This window comes from Larimichthys crocea, chromosome XII, assembly GCF_000972845.2.
Source record: "Larimichthys crocea isolate SSNF chromosome XII, L_crocea_2.0, whole genome shotgun sequence".
In the NCBI taxonomy this organism is placed as follows: Eukaryota; Metazoa; Chordata; class Actinopteri; family Sciaenidae; genus Larimichthys; species Larimichthys crocea.
Genome location: NC_040022.1, coordinates 22866428 through 22882348, shown reverse-complemented (window position 1 = coordinate 22882348; position 15921 = coordinate 22866428). Strand labels below are relative to the sequence as shown.

Below are 15921 nucleotides of genomic sequence, written 5' to 3'. Positions count from 1 at the left end.
TTCACTCTCTGACTCTTTATGTATCTGTGTAAGTACCCATCTGCCTTCATGTTCATGTATATCTTTGTGTACGTGTGTCTAAGTGCGTGCGACTCTACATGTGTGCCTGGTGTTGGCTGATTGATGACTTTTCCGGCTGTGGGCAGATTCCCGGCAGTGTTTGATCCACATATCAGAGGAGGTGGAAGTAGGAGAGAGATAACATTCCAGGATGCAACTAGGGAACGTGGGAAGTAGAACAGCTCATAGAGTCCGTACAACCATTCACGGACAACAAACGGAAATTACTCATTAAACCACAGTCCTAATGCGGAGTACAAAGAAACCATGACTGCCTAATGTCTTATGCTTCCCTGTTTGAAGAATCCCACGTTAACACGAATCCAGGCTGTTGGCAGAAGTAGACAAGCTGCCAGTACTACAGTGGCACCATGCTTAACAACCCATGTATAACACACTTTTTAAGCATGTTTGCCAAGAAAACTGTCCAGCAGATCTTGAACTAGATGAACCAATGATATGTTGAAAATATAGACCTCAAATTTCATTAAAATAATCCATTAAATATAGTCCTATTTCATCTGTGGTTCTGTTCCGACAACAAACTGAAGCTTTGGAAAAACAAAAACAAGTAAAAGCCACAAGACTGCTCCATGAAATCAAATTTGCTTTCCTAAATCATCTATTAATATTATTCCATCTTTTTGAGCAGCTTGCAGACAGTGTTGATGGCGAGTTGCCACCTCCCAACAGTATTGTGTGTTTCAGAGTTTTGTTAATTGATACATTTCTTCTGATTTCAGTTATCTTGCAGTTTAATATTGAGACTTAATGAGTGCAGTGAAACATAACACTAGTGTATGAGAGAGTGCATAGAGTACCAAAGTAAGGAGGTAAAATTTGCATCGAGCTGCAGAGTTCAGCACTTCAAGTGACTCTTTCACATTCCTTCCAACAGGTTGGAAGAGAGATTTCAGCTAATTTGCATGCAACTAGATGTAGATCGAGACGTAATGTTACCTGTTGTTGTAGCAGTTTGTTTGGCATCAGTGACTACTTTTCTGGTAAAAACCTGAACATTGAATCCTCAAATAAAACATGGATCTACGTCTTCTATGTCGAGTTTTTAGACTCCAGTCGTTGCCAGTTTTGCTAAACTCGACATCCATTATATTATATACCATTTGATAAACAGAATATATGTATGTAAGCCCACACACACGCACAAACACACACCAGGGCATATGGTGCATATTTCAGAGTTGTTTCCTATTCTCTTTCTACTGTAGCTCACAGCAGCTGAAAGAGAGACGGGAAGATAGAGAACAGTGTGTTCCCCCTGTGGGCATAGCTCGGTTGCAACATGTCTTCATTACCGCGGCAATTGTCTTACTATTTTCATCAGTAGTAGGAAAGGCGCCTCAATAACTGTGCCAACGTGTGCATATTGCAATGGAGGAGATAACCGTTCTATTTGCCATTCAGGAGGCAGTTCTTCTGCCGCCATCACAGTATCCTCCCACCTCAGTTCGAAAATCAACTCTGGGGAAAGTGCTGAAAAGCATCAAAGTGCTGAAAGCAAGTCAATTCATACCAATATCAGTGATATCTTTCAGAGGGGCTGTCCTGGTCGACTTGCTAAACCACGTCTTTTTATTTCTACACGCAGACAGACAGACAGCAAAGCAAAAGCAAAAGTTTCACTTCTCTAACACCTCAGGAGGGAGACCTCTCCTCCTCCTTCTCCTCCTCCTCCTCCACCTCCTCCTCCTCCTCCTCCTCCTCCTCCTACAGCTTCTCTCTTACACTTACTTCTTTACCTTTCCCACAATCCTTTGATAAAAGCACAGATAAAAGAGTCTGTGCTCATCTCTCTGGCCATCCACCTCTCCTTGAGGTTAGCACCTCCTTTATTATTTACTATTAGATCAGTAGACATATATACACACACCACCTTGTTCTGCTAAAGCTGGTGTGTGTGTGTGTGTGTGTCTGTGTGTGTATATGTGTGTGTGTGGGCGCAGTCCACATACTGTCTTTGCTTATGTACGTCTGTGTGCTTCATGCCCCTCGTGTATGTATCTGTTCTTACCCTTTTGCTCGTCTGTGTGTGTGTGTGTGTGTGTGTGTGTGTGTGTGTGTGTGTGTGTGTGTGTGTCCTTGGCTGGAGGCGGTGCAGTGTGAGGTTTTTGCTGCTGTCTGAAGTCGTCCAGCCTCAGTGTCATTAGAGGATCTCTTTAATCCAGACTTTGGGAGAAACTTCTGACAGCACGCTGCAAATAGAAGGCCCCCGCCGCACATGAAGAGCAGCTCGGCTCCTAACAAAACACCAAGTTTAAAGAGGCCCCTGGCCTTTTTTCCTTCTCCCACTATTCCCTCCCTTCTTTCTTCTTTGCTTTTTTTCCCTGCCCTCTGTTGCTTTTACTTCACCCTAGGGAAACATGCTTGCCTTATCTGCGCAGGAGGACCACCCAGGAAAGATGACTCAGGCGTTGGTGTGTCTGTGTGTGTGTGTTTGTGTGCATACAACACTGGAATTGCACACTCATTTGACTGAGTGTAGCACTCACATTTTTAGAACTTTTGCTGTTAATATTAATGCATGCCTATACCTGCATGGATTGCTCTGAGCGTTGTGTTTGTTGGCGCTTGCGTGCGCGTGTGCCTCGCTAATCCTTTGTGCCAAAGTTTGGAATGAAAGGCTGATGGAGATGTGAGAGAGGCCTTCGAGCTCCTCCAACTGTGGGACTGTGCAGCAGAGGTACACCACTGCCCCACATCCTTGCTCCAGCCACGTTTTCCCTCCCCTCTTCCTCGCTATCCTGCTCTCTCTCACCTTTCTGAAACTCTTTCTCTCTCTCTCTCTCTCTCTATCACATTTCTGTCTTATCTTCCCACGTTTTTAGCTTTGCATTGTGTTTACTTTCTGCTCCTTCACACACCTTTCTCTTTCATTCTCCGACCACCCCCTCCATCTCGCCCTAAGGAAATCTGATTTCCCCCCCCTCTTCCTGGCCTGTTCACAATGATCCCAGTCTGCATGGCTGATAAAGACCATATCGCCGTGAGCATCTGGAGACACTTACACAGGTTCCTCTACACACGGTCATTCACACACCTTCACACACTAAATACTGCAGCAATAACCAACATGTTGTGTGGACGCTGAGTGCTTATGTGTGTGCCTGCAATACATTTGGATATACGCAGGCAACAGTGCCTTATAAATTTGCTAATTCTTCATCGTTTAAGATGTTTGCCCTGGGGCTAGCACTGGATTCAAGTCAGACACTGGTGGTTAGACTGCATCAGGAGGGCTGTGCAGGTGTTCACAGGTGTCTACATATTTCACTCAATGGTTTTGGTTTACCGTTTTAAATAGTCGTATCTGTGGCCATCAGCGTTAGTGTGATATCTGTTGCTCTGTGCCTAAAAACAGACCTCAGTACTGTATAATAAAACCATCTGACAGCATAATGACTAAAATTTCTAAGGCTCTTTCTGACTCACAAAGTGCTTTCATCCATCAGAAGAATCATCCTGTATGATTCTATTAATGAAGGGACAGTTGCTGAACTTCTACCCTCAGACTTGTTTTGAGCATCAGATAAAAAAAAAAAAACCACATGAAAGAGACGAACACGTCACCAGTGAGGCCCACTAAGTCAGCCTTACTTCCCAGAAGACCTGGTCCAGAAATGCTGTGTCACAGTGCGGGGAATCAGAAGTGGGTTGATAAAAGGAGGGGGCGGTCTTCTCAGGGTCTCTCATCTTCTTTGTCATCCATGCTGCTTCGTAAAAGGACAGATGTAGGTGATATCAGAGTCAGATGATGAGATGGGCGCCCTAAAATTCATCGTCGGAAAACATGAGAAATCGCAATCTGTCATGCAGGCTCCAACTTCACTCTCACACGCCTTGGTCAATACAATCAAAAAACTAAATAACGTCGACTCCACTTAAAATGTTTCTCCAGTGTCATTGAGTCTTTGATTTGCCAATAAACAAAATCAAATGATGAAATCGAAAGCAAGGATTTGCACTGGATGGAGATGTGGGCTGTGATGGGATCGTGACTGGCTGAGAAATACCCTGATTAATAGGATCAACACGCTGTAAACAAGCTTCCTTTCATGCCGCAGAATTAAAACTGACCTCCAGAATCATGATAGTCTGGTAATGTAGAGAACTCCCTCTGCCAGAGGTCCAAATTAGCCACTGCAGAGGAAGGAGCTACTTTATAAAGTTGATTTACCTGCATCAACGCAGCTCAGGTATCGATTCACACCTGCGCTGCAGTCTTGATGTTTCAAATTATTAAAAGAAAATGATTACATGTCAAGAGCTATGGTGAGATCTACTGTATCTAACAGTCGAACTGACAACAAAGGTTTCAGCTGTTTTTTTCCCTTCCCTTTTAGGCAGTAGTTCTCAGAAAGTTGCTCCCCAGAAGTTCAACCAGGCCCTGAAGCCTAACAGCCTGTGTGAGATTTATGTCAGCGTGGTGGGTTGTAGATCAGGCCGGTCATGCCTATCACCTGGACCGTGTTTCCCTCAGTTCTGAGAATCGACAAGGCTACACCTGGCCCGCTCACTCAACTCCACTGGGGAGAGACGCTGAGGATATTGAAGCCAGTGCCCCCATACACTTGTTGGAGGCACTGTGTGTGTGTATGCACGCTTTTTATTTTCAGGTGCGTGTGTGTTTGCGTGCACATATCGCTCTCTGCTTTTCATGCAGACTAATCAAAGACGAAGTGTCCACATGTGCACTCAAAACATCTGGTTCTGCATCGCATGCAGGAACTTCGCCTTTCTTTCCATTGCTATCACTTACAGGCAGAGAGAAGGGGAAAAAATGCCCTGCGAGCACACACACACACACAGTGAATTTTCTTTTTCTTTCTTGCCTGAATCTTAGAAAGCAAAATAGATTAAATTCTTTATTGGTGCCCTAAGGGGGAAATGTGATCAACTCAGGTATTGGAGTACATGTGAGTTTGGGTCTCCCTCCACTGAATGATACAGTATATCTCTCTTATTACCTCCAAAGAAATAATTATCCTTAAAGGAATGTGACTTTACAAAACCCTCGAAAGTTTGCTAATTCCCTGAGTGAGCAAGTCTCACTTTCTCTATGCCCTTGTCTAGAAAAGAGTTTGGGCTTAATGAGGCCAGCTTGGCGGTAATTACTATTATGACTTCATTATTAGCCTTTTAACATGCTAAGACTAATCGCAGGCTGCATCTCTCCTCACTGTCCCTCTGTCCTCTCGTCTGTGTCTTAAATATTCTCTTATTAGCTCTGTCCGTCCTCTCAGTTGCACTCCTCTCATTCAGATTCAGCCCGCATCACCTCAAATGTAACCGTGGATTAGCGTATATCACTGTGCGTCTCTGTGTTACACATTACACCAAACAGATCTCGAGTTTTTTCTTTCCCGTCAGTCAGCTGACAACACTGACTGTCTCTCCCTTCCCCCAGGCTCTGCAGGAAAAGGTGGAAAGTCTACAGAGGCAGCTGCACAGCTCAGAGAAGAAGCTGCTCAGCAAAGAGCTCGAGACCGAAGAGAAGGTAACACAGTCACTCTTTTCCACTACATCTCACCATGTCTCTTTTTTTCATGCTCGTCCATCAAGAGGCGAGCTGTCTCTTACTCAAACTCATTTGCTCCTCACCATTACCGTTGCATCACTCTCCCTGCCCATGTTTTTTCGACCTGTTGCCCTCAGCCTTTTCATCACAATCCTGTTTGACTTCCTATTAATCAAGCAATCCTGTGATGACAGGGATGATGTCTCTAGCCCCTCGCCCCCCCCTAGGTTGCCATCCTTACTAGACCCTGCAGGGGGCCACAAAAGACAAAAAAAAAAGTAGCCCTTTCTTCCTCCCCTCATCACTCTACCATCTCTCATTCACTTGTTCAGAGCCAGAGATATGCCCCCTCGCACATTTCCCAAATTCCTTGAGATTTGGCTTCAAGAGCCAGCGCCTAGGGCCAGGAATGCCACCACCGCCTGTGTTCAGAGGGAAGCCTCTGTGTGTGCACACACACTCGTGCACACACACTCCCCATGGCTCTCCAGAATGCCCTGTAATCAGGCACTGTTTTGACCTTGACACACACAGAGAAGAAAGCACTAATGACTACACTCACACAGGAGGCTGTTCTTTGTACGCTGGTATGTACACCAAAGGCATTCATTCTCTTGTGTCCCCTCTGATCCACCCACTGACCCTTGTACACACTTCACACACTCGTCACACACCTCAGTGTCTGGCTGTCATAAATCTGCAGGAAGGGGTCAGTGGTTTTTAGGAGTCGCTGGTCACTGACCCAGTCCCAGAGGCGCTGCACGTTGTTTCCTATAACTTAGGAGGAGCTGACCTCTGAACCTACCGGCTATAATGTCAGACCATTTCATCTGGACAGGGGTTCGGGTCTCCCCTTTTTATCTCTTTATTTGTGTTTTTTTAGTGTTATTCACTGTGCGATCCATCACTGTAGACACAATCAATTGATTTATTTTCCCCAAAGATTGGGAAAAACTCCACGTGGTGACGAGTAACTCTTTTTATGTTTCCAAGAGTCAGACAAGAGGTCGAGCTCCCTAGCAACAACTATGGCGTATTGTTTGGCATATTGGTTTTGTATGGTTGAAATTTTATGATACTGGCACCAATAAGAAACACAGATTTGGATACTGATACCAAAAATGTTGCTTTCTGGTATAAAATCAGCAACATTATAATTTAAATCAGGCAATATGTCGAAGCAAAGTATGAGTAAACAAGACTAAGAATCTGACTAAGCATTTGGTACCAATTTTAAATACTTGAGCTCTTGATTCTCCGCCACAAACACATTTCACTAATTTATCACAGATTGTTTGGCTATGTCAAAGTTGGCAGCAAAGACACAAACAGGAAGTGTGCCATAGCCGAATAAGAATGAAGGAATCTCTGCACATCAGCCAACTCGGAGCTAAAAACGATGCCTCGACAGATAGGACAGCTGAAGCAGGATCTGGAAAGATGAGATCTGAAACACATGGTTATAATTCAACATAAAGCATGTCATCCGCAAAGTAAGAAGCACACAGCTAATAGCTGTCTCTCATAGGACGGACAGGTTCTACCAATGCCATATACATCATATAAATCATCTCCAAAAAGCAACATAGAAACATCGTTTATCTATTTAAACACTATAAAAAAATGATAATAAATCATTTAGTCAGGGTTCAGTAGCTTTCTATGTGCATTAGTTAGTTCTAAGGAAGTCACAGTTTGTCACAGGTGAGTTGTGTCTACTCAATGCTCTTTAGTCTTCAATAATTAATCATCAGAGTTGCTCAGTGTGAACGGGGCGCAAACTACATGTGAGCCAGGAGGAGTTTGACTCCTCTTAAAGGTCCAGTGTGTAAGATTTATTTGCAGGATTGGTTACAATATTCATTAGTATGTTTTCATTAATGTATATTCACCTTTTGAATCATTGTGTTTTTGTTGTCTTAGAGTGGGCCATTTTTCTACAGTAGCCCAGAACAGACAAACCAAACACTGATCTAGATATGACCTTTTGCCTTTTATGTGAATTTGGCAACCAGAGTTTTTCCTACATGCTTGGAAGGAGAGGGTGAGACCTGGGAGAGTCTTCATTTGGTTGTAATTTGCAACTTCACTGCTAGGTGCCACTAAATCCCACACACTGAACCTTTAACAAGACATGAAGTCGCAATTTGTGAAAGTTTAAGGATTCTCTAAAAGTATTGATAATATACCATTTCTATTTGTCTGTATAATTGTTATCATCATGTAAAACTAGACTATTATTGATATATTTATGTGATTAACTGATCATTATATATCAGATGTCCTGACATAAAGTAAGTAGGTCTACGCCTGGCCCATTGCTTTGGTAGTACCTCTGTCTGTCCCAACATCGTCCTTCCCCTGCCATTGCACCTTTTAAGCCTGATTCACACTTCTGCATTGAATCAATGCCAAGGTTGCAGCATAGCCTTGCACCCTACGCTGTAGCCTCCCCAGAAATGTAACTTCACGTCGCAGACCACAACAACTGTGATTGATCCGCTTGGTGTGAGTCCATTGTCTGATGGAGGAGGAGGCGACCGTAGATGCAGAACAGAGAACAGAGGTGAATCATGCAACCCAGATGAGTTAATAATGCTGTTTGAGAATTCCTTTTCAAACGTGTACGCAGACAAACAGGCGCACATGGGACGCTGCCTCGCTGCACGACATGTTCTCGTCTGCCCCCTAGTATTTCCTTGTCCTTTGGTTTCACGGAGGGAGAAAGGAAACAAGCAAAACACACAGAAGAAAAGACAGCTGTCATTTTGGAAGCACCACTTGCAGAGCAATGCAAACCTACCATACCATAAATCAGGCTTTAGTCTCTCCTATTGTCTTTGTTGAGACCAGCAGGTTAACAGTATCTTACTCAGAGCTTCGTGTGTGTGTGTGTAGGTGTGTGTGTGTGTGTGTAGGTGTGTATGGACACCCTTTTCTTTTGGCGACGAGTCACAGTTTTACTCCCAGTCTGAATCACATGTTTACTTCTGCTCTCACCTAAGGTCAGGGGTGTGTGCGAGTGTTTGAGTGTGCATGGCGTCAATAGGAAAACCGCCCTTCTACTGTATGTTTTTCATCAGTGTGTGACTCTTTGCATCACATGCATCTGCATTGTTAAGTGCGCACCGGTTCCTGCGTGCATTGTTGTTTGTGTGTGATAATAAAGCCTCCTCCTCTCTCAGTCTCCTCACACTGATATTGCCCTAGTTTATCTGCCAAGACTTGTCTTTGTAATCTGATCCCTCACATGCAAAAACAGCCTTTCTGCCCAGACTTCACACAGATGTTGCTTGCCTTACACTTGCAGGGCCCTCGCATGCTCCCCCACTCTGAAATGGCGGATCAGCAGCTCGTTGTGTGGTTCAGTTCTCCTTGAAGAGAGGAGCAGAATGTTGAAGAGTACAGCTCTTTGTATAAATACATAATGATACAGTGGGCACGGTGAACTGTACGAGTTTCAGAGACGTGTTCTCCTGCATCATGGGAGCTCGGTAAAATAAAAAATAAATCATTTCTGTAGTTGTTTTCAGACATAAAAATGCAGAGGAGTTGAACTTCAGTTCTTAGGCTCAGTCGTTTTCCTGCGTGCTGTTTTTGTTGAGGCACATTACATCAGCAGCTACCAATCCATCCCATACTTCTAACAACTTCACTAAGATCTGTAGCCACTTCTAATCTCCTCCTGCCTTTTTCCTTTTTTTTTTTTACTTTTGTGAGGCGGTTTCTGTTTTTTTCCTCTCTCGCAGCAGCAAAGCATTTTTGAATTCAAATCGCTCCTTGGTGAACTCTCTGAGTACCAACACAGTGGATGTGGAGGTGCAAAGTTTGTGAGTGCCGTCATTTTTGATGTACCCCCTTGTTCCTGACAAGGTTTTTGTGACTTTGGAACAAGGGGGTATATCAGAAATGTCTCTCCAGCACGTACTCACTCACCCCCACAACCCATCCCAACGTACGCAAGCATGTACACACACACACACACCTCAACTTTATTAGCATACATCAGGCTTCCCTACAATGTGACAAACTTCATTTGAACGTTGAAAGTGTTGAGGGCTTGTTCCTTTCTGCTGGCAGCTGTCAAAAACCATGCCATGTGACGGTACCAAACACAAGGGAAAGTCAAAACCACAATCTAAAGACTATATATAGATGAAATGTTGTCATTTTAAGATGACTGGGAGGGGAAAATGACTGCCGCTCCTCGCAGCCTTCAAAACTAGAGAATCACGCTTCATCAGGAACAAACAAAATCTCATTTTTAAAAGAGATGTGAAGATGAAACCTGATTTTTCTCCTCAAAGTCTTTTCATTGCTTTGGGAAACAGTGGCACACTTTTATTTTTCCTCCAATGTGTTTCCCTTCCTCTCTTTTCTTTCCTGCTCACGCTCATCTGGAGTCCATCAAATGACCAAAATCTCATGGAAGGTTTGATCAACAGTATTGTTCAAAGGCACTTCGACATCTGTCCTAAAGGCGTGGAGGCATTTTTTTTTTTTTCAAGATGCCATCACGTGTCTCCTGCCACCTGTCAGAAAAACAAACACGCCTTTGCTGTGAAAAGATGTTGAAAGGAGAGAAAAATGTTTGCGTGAAGAAAAAAAGAGATGTGAGAAGAGGCGAGAGGATGCAAAGCTGGAGGAACAGTCAGACATCTACAGGGAGTTTGAGATATTTGAATTTGAAGGATATTGAGAAACACAGTTTGAATTGGTACATTTTTCTGTTAGCCTAGCATACATTTCCACAACAGAGATGTTATAAAAAAAAAAGGCTGCTGCTTCCACCCACACACATTGCATAGTAAACTATGGCTAAGCTTTAGTTAGACGTGCTGTGGTTGCAAAGATGTGATTGCAATGCTTTTGTCTGCTACTGTGCAGCAAGAGCCTGAATCTCTATCTGTATACATCATATACATTTAACATGTTAAAGATGTCTAGATAAACATGAATATATGATGTGTCTGTGCTTATCTCATGTTGAGAACAATGCAACCATAAAAAATGACGATAAGTAATATTTTATTACGCTTTTCTGGTTCACACTAACAGCCTTACAGTGCACTCGACCCCAAAGTCATCAGGACAAACGCCAGACACACAACCTCACTGTATCACATGAAGCATTAGTTGTAGTTTGGGCTTCCCTCGGTCGTCGTTACTAAAGCAAACATTCGTGGCTTGTCTAGTTTGATCAGCCTCACGGCTGTATGTACAGTATCCAGCCGTCCCCGTCGCTCTCTGAGTCCCGGTGAGTACGCTGTTGTAGCCTTGCCCATTCTAATGTATGGGAAGGAAAATGCAGACAGCATCGCCACAAAGGAGCTTGTAATTTAGGCAGAGCGGATCTCTCATTGCTGTGGTGACTGCACCATACATGAACCAAGAATGCAAAAACTAAGGAGCGTGGCTTTTGAAGAATCTAGACTTATATTCAGAGTGGTTGGTAAGGGATGTGTTTATTCAACCATTGTTTATTGCTTCGGTCTGAGGTAGTGGAGTGTGTTTTGTCTTGGCTTGCCATCTTGTTATGACTACAGAAGCTGCTATAGATAGATAGACTTTTTTTGAAAATCTGCACTCCCGTAGCTTCAGCTGATTTTTTACCTCCTGGACATTCAAATTAAAGCCTCCGAAAACCCGTCACTCTCAAATTATCCTCGACTTCATTCTCACACAGAGAGAAAAAGACGTATTTCTGTAAACTGATGGACTCACGACCCAATATTATTGTCCCGACACTTGAAAATGAATAGTGCAGAAGGAGCCTGAAAAATTTGGCAAAGTTGTGGCAGACTAATCTACTGCCCACTGTGCCGAGACAAAGTGAGCTGCTTCATGTTGGGATCATTTATACTGGAGGTTGCTTTGATGTGTTTCCCAATCCCTTTCATTGTGCCCAGGAAGATTAATTAGCCAAAGCCAGAACAATCAGTTAAATCCACAACAGGAAAATTATTTTAGGAAAACCAATCTTTTTCCCTCCCCCTCGCCTCACCTCATTCACGCTCCCTTCACTTGAAAGGCCGGACTGATGAGGAGAGAGGTGGGGGGAGCGTGGGGATATTCTTAATGTTAGCTGGACGTTTGGCTCTGTCAAAGACATTATGGTCGCTTGAAATGCTCAGACTCTCCCCTGGTTACACCTTGAAATATGTGGGTGAAAACCGTTGCTTTTCACAGCCCCCGCTGATTCCTTCGAGCTCTGTTTAAACTATTCATCAAGCTCCAGATTAATTGATTCAGCAACTCTTTTCAAAATGCTGTAAATGCTTTTACGGTACTGTAAAAAACTCTGTTTGTTCATGCATGTCTGTATATATGTGTGTGTGTGTGAGTGTGTGTGCGTCCATTCATGTGTGTTTGTGGGTAAAAAAAAAAGGGGGGGGTTGCGCTAACCAAACCCTTTTCAACTTCTATAATCAGACTCTGGTTTAGTGGAGTGTAATTTAGCCCCAGACAGACTTCCTCCAGTCCTCCCCAGTGGTGCTAGCTAGCTAGCAAGCTATTGAGCTGCTGCTGCGTTTGATGTGTTCTGCCCTCCACCGTGGCCCTGTCCTCTTCCAAACCCAGCTGTGTAACAGGCCCATAAAAGCATTGTGTCAGATCTGGCTGTAGTCATCAGCAGCCAGTAGGGGGTGTTGAGCAGAGAGCGAGTTATGCCAGTCTGCAGACCCCCTGTGGAGATGTGAAGGAGCTGTGAAGAGCGAGGGAATACTCACGAGCCATGAATAAAGAGGGGATACCCACTGTCTGTGTGTCAGTGTGTGTTTGTGTGTGTGTGTCTCCTACAAGGGAGCTGCTCGCTTGGGCGCCTCGTTTGGAAATACATGCGAACGTGTATGTGAAGCACTTACTCAGCAATGATTAATATTAATTTGCTTGTTTCCAGAACAATTGTGTCAAACAAACAGACCAACAAATGGTATAAATCCACAGTCTGTGCAGGTGTTTTTGTGTTCAGGTGTTCCCTGACACTGTTGACAGTTGTCATGCCTCTCTCCTCTCAGGTGACTGTGGTGCGTCAAGAGTACGAGGAGAAGATCAAAGGTTTGATGCCAGCGGATCTCAGACAGGAACTGGAGGACACGATCACCTCTCTGAAAGCTCAGGTGAGACCTGACTGTTTGCCAGATACAGATCAAATACAGGCAGGACTAGAGCAAACATGCTGACATATTCAATCTAGTGACTATAGTTTCGAGCATGTTAAAAATTGTCTGCGGGCTCATGTGCTCACTTTCAACCTAAAAAAATATATATATTCATCCTGTCTTTTTCTTTTTCATTAATTCCAACTCTTTTAAATACATCTTCTGTATTTTTGCATACTTGCACATTTCCACACTTCAAAATGTCCTACTTTTAGCTAAACACTTACTTTTACTTTATACCGCATATACATTTTTTCCTTTTTGTTGTGGTTAATAAAATTATCAGACATTAGAAACCCTGAAGTCTTTATTCAGAGTGACCCAGCGTGGAAGCAACACCAATGGAGCCGGTGTGTTGGCCGAGTTCAGGTGCCAACGCAGGGGCAATACATGCAAGAGAACATTATTGGTGGATCACTTTGTGACAGTGTATTTCTGCTAATGTTGCTTGTGATGGAAGCTTAAATGTCTGTGAGTATTTTAAACCACTGTGTATGTTTAGGCGTCTAATGAGCCTTTACACGCACTAATCTGTTACTCGACCTGGACTTCCTGGAACACGTCGTCTTTGTCTCACAGGTACTTTAAACAGAATTGAATTTTGATTGAAGACCAGATTGTTAAAACTTCAATAGGCACCAATGCACCACATTCCCAGTGCGCAGTGGCTGCTGGAGTTGATCATGGTCGTTCTAGTCCCTGTTTCAAACCACACCAGAAGCATCCCAGAAGTGCATGTCCACCGAAAACATGCTTCAATCTGCAGCTCAAGATGGCCAGGAAACATAGATTTTCAAAATAAAACAGCCAAAAGGGAAACATTTTGACTACGTAGCATATTTACTCATGATAGAAGCACATAAACAAGGAAGAAATTACTCAGTCCGAGCAAGCTTACGAAGTCCAGCAAGCGAAATGCTCCTGGAGGGATTTAAAGATGTGACGTGACGGACATGCCTGGTGGGGTTGAGGGATTTAAAGATGTGACGTGACGGACATGCCTGGTGGGGTTGGATCCTTAGACTATAAATGAATGGGCAGTAAGGTGAAATCATAATGTATTGGACAATACACTGTACACTGGACAGATTATGAAACTACTCTGTATCCTCAGTCTCACGTTGATATCATTCCCCTTTGTCTTTCACTTTTCATTACTGCTAATCAGTCTAAACCATCAGAAACATAACCCTGATGAACATGCATGTAAGAGTTTTACACTGGACAGTGTGGTTTAGTGGTGAAGCGCTCAATCATAGACAGATGAGCAGCTTTGGACTCTGCCAATCCTCTTTTAAAAAACCTTAATCTCTTCTTGTCTCCCCATCAAATCACCCCTTGCATAACCACAGTCATATAGCCATGTTATTCCTCTGAGTTGTGTCTCTTAATAATATCCTTGGGTCCATTTTTGACACTGAGTCATTTTCTTAGCTTTTACATTGTAAACAAAATCAGGTTTTCTGTAATGATGATAGGGCCTTGCAGTTTTTATGAGAGGAGCTCATCATAAACCCCCGCCTTGTTCAAATAGGTCTACCAAGATCCCATTTCAGCGCATAGACCGCAGCTCTGTGATCGGATATGTTTATAAGATGTAATTCGTGACCAGAATGGTCTCTCCTCTCATTGACGACGTCTTGGGTTTGCACATTGAAGTGCATTATTTTTACATGGTGAAAAAAAAAAAGGTGGGGAGAGTTTTCATGTCTCTGGAGGCATCCAACCACATTTCGGTGGGGTTTTGCATATACTTCACCACTGTGAAGTGCCAAATGAAATGCTAGAACTTTCCTGAGGTCTCCCCCACAGAAAGGAATGTACCCTCGGCTCCAGTACGGTAGTCCCAGAACAATACAGATTCTTTTGGAGCCGTGATTATTCTGCCAGGCTCTAGATGCCGTGTAAATGTAGATGGGGTTTATTTTCACTTCAGCCAAAGACACTTCATAAATAAACTCGCACTTTGTAGCCAAACAAAAGAATGGCGCTGCCTCCTCTCGCAGCGTCCTAACCTCAACTAACCTGGCTCATAATCTTCCCTCTGTCCCTATACGCCTTAACCCCACTGCCCTAATCTTCTGACCCCCAACCCCTGCTGTCCTGACCCCTGGACTCAACAACCAAGCCTTTCTTCCACTTAGCTAACCCCCTCCACCCAAAAGCACAATTGACCCGAAGCTATCATACTCCACACATACTCCATTCTCCACTTTAACTTTCTGGCAAGTCTGACTGCACAAACTGATCAGAGTTGATTTTTGAAGATTTATTCTGTGCCAAATGTTGCATTGTCTGTGTGTGTTACAGGTTAACTTCCTTCAGAAGAGAGCCTCTGTGCTACAGGAAGATCTGGATGCCTGTCGCAGCAGGAGGTCAGCATGATTGTTTAGGTTGTAAAGAAATGTGTGCGCCTGTACATAGTTCATGTGGAAGTTTATACCTCTGTACAGCACAATGCACGTACGCGTTGTGTACTTCAGGTAGCAGGCATAGTGAAGTATGAACATTCAGTACACTTCACAGCGCACTATTAATGATGCATCTGTCTTGACTGTGACAGCTTCCAGTCCTGAGGGCTTTCATTTGCTTCCCATCCATCACACTCTAAGAACCATTTATGTCTTTATGAAAAAGCATCTATACATGCACGTTGATAAGAGGCCCTGTCGAGCGACGCTGCCGCTCATCTCTGCAAATATCTCTCAGGATTGTCACCGTAAATAACCATTTCATTTCACCGTATCCTGCCTCACAACTTGAAGTCAACGAGACGTTGAGAGTCTCAAAGGAAGAGTCGGTCAGAGAGTTTGTTTCTCATCTGTTTCCATGATCTATCAGTGAACATGTATTATAATGTTGGTTTAATGGTTTAACCCAACTCTCTCCACACAGGTAACCATGGGAGAACCACAACCGCCGGACCCTCCAACAGGATGTGAAGGAAAAGACGTCCAATCAGATGTGAGCGTTACTGACTGTTACAAGTATTTCACACGCCTGTCACACCACTGGACCAGTCATCTTTTAGTCTGATGTGCTGTCGTCTCTCATGGTTTTATTAAAATATCAATTATTTATTCATTGTTCGGAAAAAAATGTTTTTATGTTCATGACTCATTACATTTTTTATTGCTACTAAAGTTATTGATATCAATCATTAAC

The 15921-nt window shown here is 43.5% G+C and overlaps 1 protein-coding gene across 6 annotated transcripts in view; it reads left to right on the top strand.

The window, feature by feature from the left end:
* The window catches only part of cep112 (centrosomal protein 112), a 95708-nt gene extending 79787 nt beyond the window's left edge, over positions 1–15921 (top strand). For 5 of the 6 annotated variants that reach the window (XM_027285040.1, XM_019277285.2, XM_027285043.1 and 2 more), the window contains 4 exons: positions 5486–5575; positions 12613–12714; positions 15067–15131; positions 15652–15921. In XM_027285040.1, the coding sequence (XP_027140841.1) occupies positions 5486–5575; positions 12613–12714; positions 15067–15131; positions 15652–15655 (261 nt within the window). In that variant the 3' untranslated portion in view covers positions 15656–15921. The remainder of the gene's footprint in view (positions 1–5485; positions 5576–12612; positions 12715–15066; positions 15132–15651) is intronic. The other variant, XM_027285041.1, reaches the window with a different exon arrangement.